The sequence below is a fragment of the Eleginops maclovinus genome, chromosome 17 (genome assembly GCF_036324505.1).
Source record: "Eleginops maclovinus isolate JMC-PN-2008 ecotype Puerto Natales chromosome 17, JC_Emac_rtc_rv5, whole genome shotgun sequence".
NCBI classification, from domain to species: domain Eukaryota; kingdom Metazoa; phylum Chordata; class Actinopteri; order Perciformes; family Eleginopidae; genus Eleginops; species Eleginops maclovinus.
Genome location: NC_086365.1, coordinates 2,359,851 through 2,376,208, shown reverse-complemented (window position 1 = coordinate 2,376,208; position 16,358 = coordinate 2,359,851). Strand labels below are relative to the sequence as shown.

The following is a 16,358-nucleotide window of genomic DNA, read 5'->3' as shown; positions in this document are numbered from 1 at the left end:
CACGCACGCACGCACGCACACACACACACACACACACACACACACACACGCACGCACACACACACACACACACACACACACACACACACACACACACACAAATGCTGGTCAACCTCAAGTCAACCCCAGAGCAAGGTTACATGAATAAAAACGATGTGAGCCAAACAGCCGACCACCCAAACTATGACCATATTACTTTATAAATGGACATGACCCAATAATCACATTGGACCATTACTAAATCATTCACAGCCTGCTTTCATAAAAGATAAAAAAAAAACATCCAACATGCGGTTACATGACTCCGAGTGGGGGGGATTGAACCAACAAACACAATGTTGTATAGGTTTTTGTGCATGTAAATGGTCTGCTAAGGCTAACATCCCTGTGTTCCCCCCCCCTTCCTGAAAACCCTCTATTTGACTCCTTCCGGGACATAGTGACATCACTATGTAACACCTGTGCTCCTATTGGCTAACGCTCCAACACACGTACGTGATAGGCTACGGGTGGGACATCTCTATGTGGTTGTAAATAAAGCGCTTTTTGAACATTAAAGCACGTAAACATGTCACAGTAGGCACAACATACTAATATGAACCTGGAAATGAGCACTAATTGTCTTCTTTAAACATTCCTAAACCTCCTAAGCGTGGGAACCGAAACCTCCACCTCATGTTTGATGATCTGTTATTCTGCACTCTACCCTGGTTCTGGGAAACTGAGCAGTGACACCAGCAGAGCACTTTAAAGTGATTGAAGAGAATATATTATTGTACTGTAAAGCGCGATCCTGTTACCGTCTCCTTCTCACACACAGGAAACAGGCTTATTAATTGTCCAGTGACCAATATCCAGCGTGTCGGATGGACGTGTGAGTGTTGGCAGGCGGAGGTGGCCGACAACACTTTAAATACTTTCACTGCTTTTTTTTCCTACTTTTTTACTGTCTTGGTGCCTTTGGATATCCTTACTTTTGTTCTATTTTCCGTCCTTTCATCCATCTCCTGCTTTCATCATTATATCACTCCATCTCTCTGTCACACACACTTTGTTATTATTCTCAGCAGAACATATATATTTTACTTTAACTGTCATGACTTGTTTCTTGCTGTTCCCTTGCATTCGATATAGATGACCCTAACTTTTTCATCGTATCACCAATTAGTTTAAACGTTGGTTTACTCATCAGGCTCTGGGAAATTTGATGGAATAAAAACCAAATGATTAATCCATTAATTAGGGAAACATTCAGTAATTGCCATTATTATTAGTCTTAAACTTAATCCAAAAACAGCTTTTTTTAAAGTAAGGACCAGCCAAAATATCCTCACTTTCTAAAAAAGTACTACAGTACGGTAACACACACTCAGCAGAACCAGGGCACACTCTTGGGGCTTTTTCACTGCTTTTGTGTGTGTGAACGTCTATTCTTTTGCTCAAGCTGGCCGTTGTGTCGCTCTGTAGCTTGTGAATAGGGCTTTAGTGGTTGTGAATATTACGTCTCGCGCCAGAACGTATTACGTGTGTAGAATCACTGTTGGCTGTTAGATCCTGTCGGAGCTGCCACGAACATAAAGTTTAATGCGACTGTTATTAGTATAGAAACTGGATAGCCAGTGAATAACTGTTGGAGCCTTGACTACCTCTCTTTCTCCTCTTCTATCACTCTATGACACTTTCTGTTCTCTTTCCTTTTATAACTTCCATCCATCTCCTTCTTTTCTTGATGTCCAGGAGCGAATCATCGAGCGGTTGAAGGATCAGCGGGAGAAGGAGGAAAAAGAAAAAGGGGACGAAGCTGAATCGAGCAAGAAGGAGCTGAAGGAGCTGAGGGAGAAAGTCTCCCACCTGCAGGCTGACCTGGCTGACCGCGAGGTAGAAGACACACTCATGCATATCTGTGCTATAAGTCAGAAAAACACACTCTGCCTCTCTGTCAGGGAAACATGATTGATATATCACTGCCTAACAGCCTTCAGATCCTCCCAAGGTCCTTGTGGTGAAGGACAACAGCGATAAAACAGTCGTATTTCCTTGACAACGATGTGCTTCACAACCAGAGAAAACAGTGACTCCTCTGAAACCTTTGTTGTTCTTGCTAGCAGTCACAGAGGATGACATTGCAATTTTAAGCACCCTGTTTGCTTTAGTCACCCTGCTGCGGTTGCACAGAAAGGTAGGAAAGTTTCAGTTAACGCCTTCAGGGAATACAAAACAATTTATTTAACAGATTTCCCTCTGAAGGCAGGTGGCTCTTTTATTAGTATTATAGTGTTCATAACAATCGTTAAACCAAATCCTGACAGGGCCAGATGTCAAACAGCAACCAAATTTAGCTGATTAAAACATTATCAATCTGAAGGACACACACACACACACACACACACACACACACACACACACACACACACACACACACACACACACACACACACACACACACACACACACACACACGTTTCCTTTAAAGTCACCATCATACAAATGGAACATTATATTGTATTTCCGTAGTGGAGTTGAGTCAAACATTGGCATCACAAAATGAATATGCATACTCAGGCATTTTATCTCCTAAGTATTAAAGAAATACTTGACCTTTTGGAAGAGAATCAATTTAATTTTCTTGTTGAAAGTTAGAGAAAAGTATCGATACATCTGTTGTGTTTGTACACAAAATATAAAGCCAGAGCCAACAGGTCTTCATAAAACATTTATATTGATGCTGTTACTTTTTCTCTTGTTTACGACTTAAACATACCAGATACAGTGTTAATAATTGTTCTCCAGAGCTGTCTCTAAGCTAACCATCCCCTTTCATACGTAGGGAACATTCAATTTATTTTCATTAAAAGGGGAAGTGAACCCTAGATTTATTCACATATTGAAGTGAAAATGTCATTATGCCTTTTGGACCCTGTAGGATCATAAAACCTGTTGCAGTCATTTTATATATTTTGAGATATTTATGGGAAAACTCACAGAGAAAAAAGCCTTTCTACACTGCTAAACGCAAATGTCAGGTTTTTCTTGCAATAGCAATATATGTGCCTAAATATAATCAGAGTAAGCAGCAAGGTTCCTCTGACCAAAGCCCAGTCAAACATGATGAGCCGTAGTCTGGAGCTGGTATTGTCAGTGAAGGGTAAAATTACACGTCTGAGTGTCTCCCCTTCTGGTCCCGTCGGTTTCTGTTTCACTGGCCCTACCAAAACAGAAAAAGACCAGAAAAAATTGGGAGAGAAACTTCATGCTTGGAAGGATTGAGCTGGAAGAGTGAGAAAAGAGACAGGTCATGGGAAAGAGTCTTAAAGCAAGAGGGGGCGGAGGCTATCTCCCAGCTATAGGAAAGCCTTTTACATTACTGTACATTTCATTCAGCTGCAGCTTTGGTTCCACGCGACATACAATAAGTGCAAAAAACCATACAGACACAAACTCAGAACAACAAGGGAAATGCAGATATGTTTGCTTAACCAACAAACCATTGCATGTGCTGGTGCATTAGTTTCAAACTATACAAGTGATAATCTTTCTTTATTTTAATGTAATGCTACAGATATTATTTTTCTCCCTCTTCCAGCTAAATCCCTACATCTGTGAAGTCTTTTGAGCCTTAGCCCCATCACATTGTACGTGATAGGCTAAGGGGCGGGACATTTCTAAGCGGTTGACCAAAAAACAACAGAGCCGGCCAGCTAACCAATCAGAGCAGACTGGGCTCTGGTTTCAGACAGAGGGTGAAAACTAAACTAAATGGATTTTAAATCCTGATTAAAACACTGATGATTTGAGCAGATTTGTTCCACATAGAAAACAAAGATTGTTAGTTTAAATTAACAATACCAGAGCAGTATGAGAAAAATAAAGAGCTTTTTCAACATTAAAGCATGGAGACATGTCCCAGTAGAGACTGTACATACTAACCTGAAAATAGGACCCCCTTAAAATGTGCCGCTTCAGTAGAGCTGTTAGTGTCTAGCACTGATTCAATGTTGATTCCCTCATTTCCACTCTTTCCCTTCCTCATTTTTTTTCCTTTCAGACTTCAGTGTTGGATCTGAAGGAGAAGGCTTCCTCTCTGGCCTCCTCCACTCTGAAGAAGGACAACAGGCTGAAGACTCTAGAGATCGGCCTGGAGCAGAAGAAAGAGGAGTGTGTCAAACTTGAGAACCAACTCAAGAAGGTCAGTTCCTCAGTCAGACGCTGACAAGAATGACTTTTTATTAGAACATTTCTCTTCCAGTGAGCATGTAGATCTGGCTGAGAGGGTGGAAAAGTGGATTTTAATGGTTTTATATAAGCATGAAATTGACATGGCGTAGGTTGCATAAATTGGCACCCGTCTCGAACTACATCTGGGCCAAAACATGTGGCCAAAACATTATGTAACACCAGTTTTTGACCTAATTATGTTTTGGATGGACTGACCACAATTACCAATCAAAGACGTCAATTATATGTTTCTCCGTTGGGAATAAATACACACAGAAACACAAAAACATTGAGGATTTTAAACAAAAACACCCTCCCGTTTTCCCCTCATTGTTTTCCCTTAACTGTTTTTCAAGAGAGATGATTGGCTGTGTGTGTGTGTGTGTGTGTGTGTGTGTGTGTGTGTGTGTGTGTGTGTGTGTGTGTGTGTGTGTGTGTGTGTGTGTGTGTGTGTGTGTGTGTGTGTGTGTGTGTGTGTGTGTGTGTGTGTGATGGCTTGCTGACAGCTAACAGCTAACAGTCATTTTCACAGAGTGGAGAAGACAGCAGCACCACCACACCCTCACAGTGTGTGTATGAATTTGCGTGTGTGTGACAGAGAGAAAGAATGTATATGAAGGTGTCAGTGGATCTCTGGTGTTTCTCTCATCAGAGTTTATTTCTGAGTCTCTTTCTGTTACCATGGATGGAAAAAAGATGTGTGTGTGAGTTGATAGACATGGAGCATGGGTGAAGTGTTTCTTTTTTCCTTTCTTATTTGTCTTTCTCTCTCTGCCTCTTCCCTCCACCCAGATCTTCCTATAATATCGTCAGACACCCAAACATTTCTTCTCCACATAAAGACCTGTAAAAACTGTTGTCCGCTTCCAAAACTAATAGGCTTTATGTATTGTGGGTCCAAGGCGTGTGCACATAGACACACACAAAGTCAATCTGTCCCAAGAGCAACATTTGCTTCTGGGAATCGCACACAGCTGTTCTGACCTCTAAGCTGGTTATAACTTGTTTTTTCTTTTCTTTGTTATATTTCATTTCTTCCTTTTTCTCGTGTTTTGGCTTCTTCTGTACAGCAGACCAGAGCAGCAGAAAGAACAAAGCCACTGCAACTCCGTTTAATTTCCCATTTATTTATTTTATCATGATCAAATACACGCAATTGCATTCCCATCAGCCTCAGCTCTGTTTCCGTCTGTTAAGAAAGCTGGCATGTGAATCTATGACGGTGAACATGGAAAACGTTAGAGCTGCTAAACATGTTATGATTGTCAGTGTGAGCTGTTAGCATGCTGCCGCTAGCATTTAGCTCAAGGCCCCACTGTGCCAAAGTACAGCATCTTGTTTAAGTTTTTTACAGAAAAACATGCTTAGGACTTTTATTTATAGTAGTTGATCAGTTCAAACTGATTCTCACCACAAAGAGTTGTTGTGTTAGGAACAATTATTTGGAAAAATGTGTAGAAAAAACAACATTGAGTTACTGAAAAATCTTCCCAAAATAAAGAAAAATGTGTTATTATATTTTTCACTTGCATTTTCATTTTTTTTACCTTTTGGAAATGTTGAATGGAAAGGATTTGTTTTACACAGGAACAAAGGAGCTCTAAATGTATTGTATAAGAACCATTTTAATCTTTCATGTTTTATAGTTTTTCTTTTTTTTTGCATTCCTAAGATTTAGTATTTCTTCACGTTATAACTTTTGATTTTCAAATGAAGCCTTATGTTAAAGCATCTGTCGTTCAGTTCTACCTGATTTGCTGAATGCAATATCTCTAACGTAATAAAGTCATTTTATTAACAAAAGACCAAGACCAAATATATAGATATTCAAATACACTGTAAACTGAAATGGTTTACAACTCATCATCAACACAGATGTTGTTATTAGCATATCCTTGATAGTTTGACCTGATCACTTCTATCAAATGTTGGCTGCCGTACTTTGTAAGATAAGGCTTGGTTTATTTATAGTAATTACTTTCTCGGTTCCAGGCTCAGAATGCAGCGACAGATTCCCAGGCCAGCTCTGAACTCTCTGAACGCATCTCCGGCCTGGAGGAGGAAGTGGCCCGGCACAAAGAGGACGCTGCGAGGGCCCAGTCCGAGGTGGAACGACTTCTGGAGATCCTCAGGGAGATGGAAAATGAAAAGAACGACAAGGAGAAAAAGATCAACGAGCTGGAGAGGTAAGAGAGCAGAGACAAAAAAAACTGTGTATTTGAAAAGACTGAATTTCTGCATGTTCCTCTTTCTCCTGTTTACCTGAACCAGTAGAAAACATCCAAGGCTGTCTTTACATGTGCCATAGATCCTTTAATGGATTTGTTCCCACTTTGATGCTCATGTTCCACTCGATTTAAACTACTTGGAGAGGGTAATCTTCCATGTAGATCTAATCCATTAGTCTTGCCTTCTTCTCACCCCTTCCCCTCCCTTCTTTCTTCCCAATTTCTCTTTCCATTTGGCTTTATTTCCTCTGTCATCACTCTTCTTTTCTTATTTCTATCATTCTACATCGTTCACATGTGTGTATGCATGAATATGTATACATTCTTGTGATTCTGCATCTGCGTGAATGTGTTTATGTTTGTTTGTGTGTGTGTGTGTGTGCGCTCCGACGTCCCGCCCCAGAAATCCCTCTGCTTCTCATATGTCGCATCCTCAACAGTCTGGGAAACAGGCCCCTCCCCCTGCTGCCTCTCAGCAGCCAATGGGGGGGCTGGTGTGGGACTACCTGGGCACGTGAGTGGCTGGTGGCCCTGTCAGTTGATTAGACAGATGCACGACTAAAACACACTTTGCTTGTCAGAGGACAGGTTATAACTGCACTATGAAAGCAACCAGTCCCATGTGGAAAAGTGCTGAGGAATTCAAAACTTAAAATCATGAATTTGTGTCTTTTTTTTTCCATCTGGAAATCAAACTTCTAACAGCACAGCAACATTAGTTAAAAACCTAGAATGAATACATGTAAGAGACCCTTACAAATAGAAGGGTCAGGGGCTTACACATACAGTAAATGAGTTTGAACAATTCAGGTATTTTTATTTCAATTTTACAAAAAAAAATTGCATCTAAAAAAATCAAGCTATTTGAATATGTTACAATGAGCTCTGTGAAATTCTAACGTATATGTTTTATGGCATTCTGTAGACATAACAATATAATACTAGAAACTAATCAGCAGATTAATTGGCAATGAAAAGAAAAAAAAGTGTGAAGGGATTTCTTATGTTTCTCAAGCCTTTTCCCCATGGGACAGAGCTGAGTATGTTCACTAATAAACACCATCAAAGAGTTACAGCATTGGTCGGACGAGCCTCTCTTGCTCATTTGGACAGTTTGCAAAGCCTCCTAAAGGTGTTCGGCAGGAGATGCACTCTCTCTTGTGCATCAGCAGCAGGTTTTTCTGTCTGTTATTCTGCAGCGTGCCGAGCCGACCTGCTCCCAAAAGTTTGTAAAACGAGGGCACAGTACAGCATCAAACTCTCTGAGCCACTGTTCCTGTCAATGATGCAACTCTTTCATTTAGTGGCTCTGTTTTTCACGCTTCACTTTTGTTTTACTTTCAGCCGAAGATGCCTGACTCGCAGAGTTTAACACACTCTTTTTCTTTCATTAGGATTCTGGGAGGTTCACACTTAATGCTAATAGCAATGGGTTTCTAACTACTTTTTAACCTGTCTGTATTTTCACTTAACCTGTCTGTTTCTCACTTTATATGTGTGCCTATGTATCTACCTTGTCTTAACCTTAACCTGTATGTCTTTATCTGAGTACACCTGACTGATGCATGCCTGCCAGCCAGCCTGCCTGCCTGCCTGCCTGCCTGCATGCCTGCCTGCCTGCCTGCCTGCCTGCCTGCCTGCCTGCCTGCCTGACTCTGTCTTTCTCCCTAAAAATCTGTTTCTGTCTGTTGTTCTGTCTGTGTGTCTGTTTATGATTATTTAGAAAAAAGGGAATTAAGTCATGTATTAACAACAGCCTCTTAGCCAGGGTTAGGTGTCTTTATCTCATGGCCAACAGTTCAATAATAATGTTTAAAAATAGTAATAAACGGGTCCGTGTGTATTTTAGTATGCCTCACGCCACCTTTGAATTCTGAATGATCATCTGCGCCGTCTCTCTTTTTTCCCTTTAATCTTTTTTCTGTAGTTACTTCCTTAGAACCTATCTCTACCCTCTGTTTCTGTCTGTTAGTAGTTCGACTGTAAGACTAATGCACGTTAATGATTTGAGGGTGTTCAATGTTTCCCCACTTGTCCAGCTGGCCAGTAAAAATCCTAGACCATTAAAAATTCAGCACCTCCTGACTTCCCGCTGGTGTGGTTTAACTGTGCATGTTTGTTATTTAGTCTGCCTATGGCCCCAGATGCAGATTTATAGCAGCACTAGCTTTTAGATAACATTGTAGTGCAACTTAATAACCCTTCTAAATGTCAGATGGGTGAACATGTGGGACTATTTATGATCTTAAAAGATGTTTCATCCTCCCTGTGGATTATAATAAAATAAAGGCTTCTCTACAACTGATATTTAATATCTGATCTGTGCAGGCTGCTCTTAGGAAAAAGGAAATGAATTAAGTCTTGGCTTAATGCGGTGCGTTTGAGAACAGTATCTTGTAATAGTAAAATTAAGATTAAGTAGATTTTTATGAGGGAATTTAACTTTCCCTTTACACACTGGCACACACACAGCGGTTTGTCGAGGTTATGTTAGGGTGTAAGGCAGTACGATACTTTATACATCTTAACATTTCGTGGTTTTATTTTGCTATTAGATGTCTAATGAGGGAAACTATCCCTGGCTCAGTTAAGGCTGCGGTTCATTTCTGACTTGGTGAAACACAGTCATGAAAAGGGCAGAACTGACTGAACCATGCCACGCCCCATCCCCCTCATGCTACACTATTCAATCTTTCCATCCTCAACCACTACATAAGTTTGATTTACCACTTAAAATATATTATCTGTTCTTAAAAATAGGTCCTTTATTCAAGGTCCAGCAAGCTTGTGATATATAGACAACAACTATAAATCTTACCAGCTCACATGACCGCGGTCTCTGGTACCTTTATGATCTTTAGCTAGCTATTGATGCTAATCCGATCCCCAAAAAAGGCTTAAAATCACTGTATCCACCTTACTTTTTAGTATGAGTATAGTTTGAAACTAGACTTTTGTAAAAAAAAGTCTTCAAATGCTCTTAAATAAATACAATTGTTGGATCAGACTGTTTTCATATTACAGACTGTTTTATTATGTACATAAGTACATTTCTTACACTTTGGCTTTCGTACTTTTGGTTTTGGAAAGTCTTATAAATATACCAGCTCCTAAATATCTCACATTTTGAGGAAATGCTCTCGCACATTTGAAGGTCTACCTTGCCTTCATTTTCTAAGTTGGACGATCACTTTTTAGGGAGGGGATTATTGGATTATGAATTTGTAATTGCATTTTTTTTGAGTGCCTCGTCCTGCCTCCAAAAACGTCTGACAAGGTTTAGTTGAGAGATGTTAATGCACCTGCTTTGTATACTGGTTGTGCAAAATTGTCAATATTTGTCAATGTCAAATATCAAACATGGGGGTTAGGATAGCTATGAATTAAACATAATGAAACATAGTTTAAGAATAAAATAATATATTCAGCTACTTCTTCAACCTGCAATCAATGACCCTGTTATAAGAAGTGTACTAATAGTGACATTATCCCAGGGCTATTTATCCCTGATGTGCATTATAAGACTTAGCCTCGAGCTAACAGGTTTTCAGAGGAAGATACATCTGCCTGTGGCCATCTTAGCTTGGCGCAAGGCTAACCCTGGGCTACGAGTGCGCAGCAGGAACATTCCTAATGAAAAGATCAGATGTGGGTGAACAAGGGAAAAAATCATCCCCCTTTCTCTCGCCTTTAGTTGAAATCCAGCTGTAATGGTACCAGTTTATTTATTTCAGTAACTAAGATGTTAATTGGAGCAGACTGGGTGACTTCACACTGAGCGGAAATGTAGCTGAAAATCTGCCCTGATGGCCAAAATAAAGGATTTGGATGGAAAAGTAAGAAACATAGAGAGGGAAAGAAAGAGGAAAAGGGAAAGTAAGGTGGTGGTAGCAGAGGGAGAATAACAAGCAGTGAGAAATTAAATAACGGGTGGAGACAGGGAGGGAAAGAAAGGGCAACCGACAGACATGGAAGGAGAAGAAAAAGAGAGAAGTGAAGGAGGTTTAGAGAGACGTGGAGTATAAACCTGAGTAATGGGAAATTAGAGAAGTTTATTGCGTGTTATATTGTTCTGTAATGGACAATTTGTCTCTGGCACGCTGTCATTAGCGTGCGTTCCCAGGAATAAGCTCACCCTGGAGTTTGAGCTTTGCCAGTGCAAACCAAACACACGAGGAGTGATTGTGTGGAATGCTTTTTGGGTCAACCAACTTAGGAAGTGGATTTTCTTCCGATTTCATATCTAAATGATTACATGCATATGCCTTTCGGTGAAGACCACAAATCTAAGAGCTGCCTACATTTCAAGTGGCCCCTGCGGGAAGCGGAAGAAAAATAGTTGTTTGCAATATGAAAACACTTGAAGAAGAAATAATTCATAGTGGGCACGCTCTCAGCTTGTGCTTTGATTGGCTAGTTGCTCGCTTTGGTTTGTGATTGCAGTTTGTGTGTGTCTCTAAATGTTCGTTGAGATCATGTGAGGTGAGCAGACCTTTCGTAACGCTCAATACTGTGCTAAAAAAAAGAAATGGCTGCCCCTAACCTGTCTGTGTGATGGGCTGTCTGCCTGCCTTACTTGTCTCCCCGTTTATGTGTCTGTTGGTTAATTTTGTCTCTGTAGATGTCACTTCCTCTGTCTCTCATCTCCTTCCTCTTTGAAGAGTGATCAAGCTAGCTAACCTAGCACTCAACTGCTGTCTTCCCTCTCACCTCTCCCTCTCTGTCTCTCTCTCCCTTTCTTTTATCTTTACAATGCAACGCTGTCTCCTGCTCTCCCCAGTTTTGCCTCAAGGTTAGTACTGCACGCCTATTTTTCTTCCTCCGTCACTGTCTCTTTCTCGCTCATCGCGCTCTCTCCTTCATTGTCAAACTTTCTTGTCCTTGCATCGGGACATCCTCTCATCTCCTTTGCTCTGCCATAAACTCTGTTTTTAATCATTCTCATCATGTCTATCTGTCTGTGAAGGGGACACCTTGACTTTCACTGTGCTCTCTTTCTCTGACACATCACTGCCTCTTTGAAGAAGAAATATTATTGTTTCTTTCCTGCACCTTTTATTATAGTCTTGTCACGATTCCAAATCTAAGTTCAAGTCCCAGGCTACCTCAGCAAACAGGAGAAATGTTCGAGCTAAGTTTCAGCGTCATTAAGTTGGACAGCTGTGAACCTTTGCTCGGCGTACTTCTGTTGGGTTTCTGTCTTTGTGGCTTTGACAGAGAAATCATTCCCCATTTTAATTCCCGTCATACTTTTGTCAAACAGTTTAGACACTATTTTATATGTTCAACCAAGGTTTCACAATCTTTTATGGTCCGATCAGATTGCAAGGCAATCAGTGGAGACTCCAAGAAGTCGCTGCTCCTAGCCAAGAAATAGTCCGGCAAATAGCCGCCACTGAACCGCAACCTTTGCCTTTTCCACTTTTGTTTAAAACAGTTTTAAAAAAACAAGATATAATATGTTATAAGTCAGCATTACAGGTGCTGGTAGGTGGATTTGTTTTAACCTTTGGACACAGCTAAGCTAACTGTTTCCTTGGCTTCCAGGCTTTATGGTAAGCTACGCTAATTGACTGTAGCTTAATATTTAACAGAGATCTTACTCAATAAATCAAACTTTTTCTATAATATGGCAATCATAAATCCTGCTTCTTCTTTTGGGCCTTTACGTATTCCTACCGGCATTAGAAGGTCAGTCCGTAATGAGAATCCAACATGCAGAACCAAAACGTCTGAATTTGGCCTTTTCTAACAAACATATCAAAGTCATATTGAGATTTCTCTGACCTGCACATTGTGTTGGACCACATAATAAGCACTTATCCCTTCTGTTTCCTGCATAAATGTGGTGGTCTGAGTTCTTTGTGCTCCGCTCTGCCGTGAAGGTCTCCCCAGTGCCAGCTGCTTCTTTGCTCTCTTTAATTCTTTTCAACTTCCAGAGCCACGGTTCCCCTGCTGTCTTGTCAGCTTTCTCTTCGCCGTTGTTCTGGTGTTTTGTGATTTAACTCTAGAGGGAGAAAGAAACAAAAGAAAAAGTTAGCATTGCCTCGCTATCTGACGACAGAAGACTTCTTTTTCTTCTTCTGTCCTTTTTCAGTTCTTTCCCTCGCCTTGTCTTTTTTTCTGGTTGTTTTGATCTTGCGCTAAGGAACTCCTCATCCACTGCCAAATGTCTGACATCAAGGTTTCTGTATCTTAAAAGGGAATTGCATTGTTTCTGTGTGTGTGGGTGCGTGTGTGTGTGTGGGTGCGTGCGTGGGAACCCTTTGAGGTCCCGTATGACTCTGAGCATTGAGGTGGCACGGATTTGTCAGCTAATGGGTGACAATAAGCAGGCACACACACACACACACACACACACACACACACACACACACACACACACACACACACACACACACACACACACACACATGCACATTTTTTTTTTTTTTTTCACAGATGCAAGAAAGACTGCCAGCTATTAGGTGACAACACTAGAGTAGGAATGACTGCTGAGAGTTATCTAATTAAAAGATCTGCACACACACATCATTCCCAGTACTGAGGGAAATTACATTTTTTGTTTACAGTTTTGGTTCAGTATTCACAAAAAAAGATGCATCGACAGTACAGTTTAAAGTGGCAGCTCACTGTATATTATGACTTTATGCCTTATAATAAATTGATACTTTTTTGTATTATGATCAATAGTTAGAAGAAAAAATGCTAGCTGCACAGTTGTTGTATACTGTATAATCGCAAAATGTGTTAGTATTTGCGGCTTGGATACTCAAATCAAACAAGTTGTAGTACATTTCCCTGAAAATTCAAAAGTTATAATGGTACGTTTTTATTATATATCTGCCATTTTTTAGACAAAACAATACATCAATCCAGAAAATAAGTAACAAAATCAACAGTAATGAAAAAAATCATGAAAAACAATATGCCGTTTCAACCCTGATAAAGAAATCTATGTAAAATTCTGAAATATGATGAATTTTCATAGTGATAAAACAATGATAACTATGTACTTTGAGCTGGTGAACATCCAGAGGACACCAGAAACCCCAAAATAACATTTATGTAATGTAATGTACTCATCTGACAGCATGTATTCCCTGCAGTTATTGGTATAATGTAAGTACTGAGACACGTTAATGGTTGTTCTGTTCACTCAGCCTTTAATCTAGAGTTCAGATCAAAAGACAAACATAAGGCCTGAAGAACAGTGTCCGTGTTTAATTCTTGGAACCTGTCGCTCTCCATTTAAAAGAAAGACACAGCCAAGATCAACTCCAGCTCTCGGTCACATGCTAACCCTGTTACTGTTTGTTATCTCTGAAATGAAGACAGACGCTATTAAGTAAGATATTTTTTTAATCGTTTTGTCTCTAACTTAGGAATTTTTTGCAGTCTTTCTCCAAACAACAGCAGAAGTGTTTTATTTTATTCCACCAACATGTCCTACTTGTACTGTCTTCCGCACGGAAAGTGGGCAAAACTATAACGTTTCTAATCTTCCTGTCTCCGAGTTTCATAGTTGGTACGGGCTTAGAAAACCAAACCGATACTTCCTGTAGTTTCAAAGGACATACTGAATTCAGAATGGTAAAAAGGAAGTTCTTGATGTTAATGTTGGGTGAACTTTATGCAGTAAACATACATGAGGCCCCCGAGTATTTCTGATCAAATATTTATACAGGATTCCAAATGTAATATTAATATTACCTTAATGTGGCTCTCTGGATATCAGCAGCATGCTAATGAGGGAGCTTAAAACGTTATTTTAATGTTTTGGAGACTTTGAGGTTTACTCAATTTTATGAGATTGTTGTGTGTGTGTGTGTGTGTGTGTGTGTGTGTGTGTGTGTGTGTGTGTGTGTGTGTGTGTGTGCATGCGTGCGTGCATGCGTGCGTGCGTGTGTGGACAGTCAGTACATTAGGGTATTTTTGAGGTTTTGCAAAATTTAGGAAGTTCAAAGTGCTGTCAACAACAATTTTAGCAAGTGTGTAGGTGTGCGCTTGCACGTGTTTGTGTTGCCCCCATGTCTGCATGTATTCCTGTGCTGATGTGGGAAAGTAGATGCATGTTATGTTACGTGTGTGTGTGTGTGTGTGTGTGTGTGTGTGTGTGTGTGTGTGTGTGTGTGTGTGTGTGCTTCAGATATTTGCGTGTGGTCCGACTGGGAGACGGTAATAAAAAGCAGGTTGTGTTTGGAACATTTCACAGCCTCCACGGTGTGTGTGTGTGTCCCACACTATCAGCACATTTTGGGTAAATGTGCCAGCCAGTCAGTGAGTGTGTGAGCCTGTATGTTGTGTTCACAGCGTTGTGGGTGAAGCTAACTCTCCTGTGAGTCTGCAGCAGTAGTTTAAAATGATTTCAGAGGAAGTATTTTACATATTAAAACCGCTTCACATGCCTCCACTGAGCCATCGAGTTCACCCAGCAACTTTTGCTCCTTAAACCAGAGTAATCAAAGTGTTTTAGTGTTTAATTAAATATGTGTAGAATCGCCAGTGCTACTTTTTTTTTAATATTCATATCACATATGGTTTTGCAGATCAGCATAGAGGAAATGTGGTGTGGAAAGAAAGGAACTGCACTGACACAGGATTTATGTGTCACAGTTGAATGTGAACCCATGTCATAACATTACAGTTACATAACAACATAGAAATAATATTAATGTGGTACATTATTACACCCTATAGAGGAATGATCCTTCCTCATGCCTTTTCACAGCCATACAGAGCTCCTTGCATCATTACACACCACCAGGCTCTGTTTAAAATAAAGTCAACATCCCAAAGATTTCAGACGGGGAAATATGTAATAAGCATTTAGGAAATATACATCTGATGTATGTATGTTCCTATACACACGGCATCACTAGTGTTAATACATGTTATGGAAGGACACCAGCCCAAATTCTCAAATTGACAAGTATACGAAAAAATAATGTTTAGCTTGAAAGAACACAGATGGATGTGTGACTTCCTGTGGGCAGATGTTGTTATAATACCTGTCAGCTTTTAAATTAACAGCTGATAAAATGTCCCTTGAGTATCTCAGATGATTGACATTGAGATAAATAAGATTCATATTCAGATGATAAACCCAAATTTGGAGAAGAAAAGGAGTTGATTGTTTGACTGTTGTGTTTGATTCCTGGTTTATATTTTTTTAGAGACGAGGAGTCAGAGGGAAAGCAGAGGAGATGGATGAGACAAAAAAGGGAGTGTAGGTAATCAGGGAGAGGAAAGGAAGGGAGAAATGATCCATGTTCTGATGAAAGTATTTCATCCAGAGGAAAACGGGACGAGTACATTTTCCCTCCAAAACAATGATTTCCTTTCATGCTTATGCAAAATGTAAAATAAGGAGCAAATAAGTGCAGGGAAAGATCAGAGTTTGATTTAATGAACAAGAAATTAGCGAAGAGGAGGAAAAAATAAATGCCAGGCACATAGTACATAGGGTAACACATAGGGTTTGCGCAAAACACGTGTTTAGTGTTTGCAAAAGAAGAAAGAGATGTAAGTGTAAACTGAGCATTGGGTCATCAGAAACGTTTGAAACTAAAAGTCTACTCTACAAGCACGCGCATACGTGCAGTTAATGTAGCATGAAGGGGGGAAACCTCAGCTAACCAGATGCTCGGAGCTTCCTGGAGATCCTCCAATAGGAACATTCCTGCCTGTTTATGACCTGTTGCGCACTCACACAGGGCGTAGAGCACCACATTCATCTTAAATATTCAAATGTATCCCACATTCAGGGTGTAAACTGAAATCTGGACAGAACAAAGGAAATAAAAGTCAACCCTAATGAATCCAAACCCACGCTTATTTCATCTGCTTTACCGTCAGCGTTTCAACCCCATTTTGATGTGATAACGACGCAATTTAACACATGTAGGCCTTTAA

General features: G+C 40.2%; 1 protein-coding gene across 7 annotated transcripts in view; it reads left to right on the top strand.

Moving 5' to 3' along the window:
* Nucleotides 1–16,358, top strand: part of LOC134879245 (ELKS/Rab6-interacting/CAST family member 1-like) — a 115,332-nt gene that overhangs the window by 38,119 nt on the left and 60,855 nt on the right. For 4 of the 7 annotated variants that reach the window (XR_010167812.1, XR_010167813.1, XM_063905646.1 and 1 more), the window contains 4 exons: nt 1,738–1,878; nt 4,046–4,186; nt 6,208–6,401; nt 11,224–11,235. Coding sequence is in view for 4 of the 7 variants with exons in the window: in XM_063905646.1 (XP_063761716.1) it covers nt 1,738–1,878; nt 4,046–4,186; nt 6,208–6,401; nt 11,224–11,235 (488 nt within the window). In the remaining 3 variants the exon portion in view is untranslated. The remainder of the gene's footprint in view (nt 1–1,737; nt 1,879–4,045; nt 4,187–6,207; nt 6,402–11,223; nt 11,236–16,358) is intronic. The other 3 variants (XR_010167814.1, XM_063905647.1, XM_063905645.1) reach the window with 1 other exon arrangement.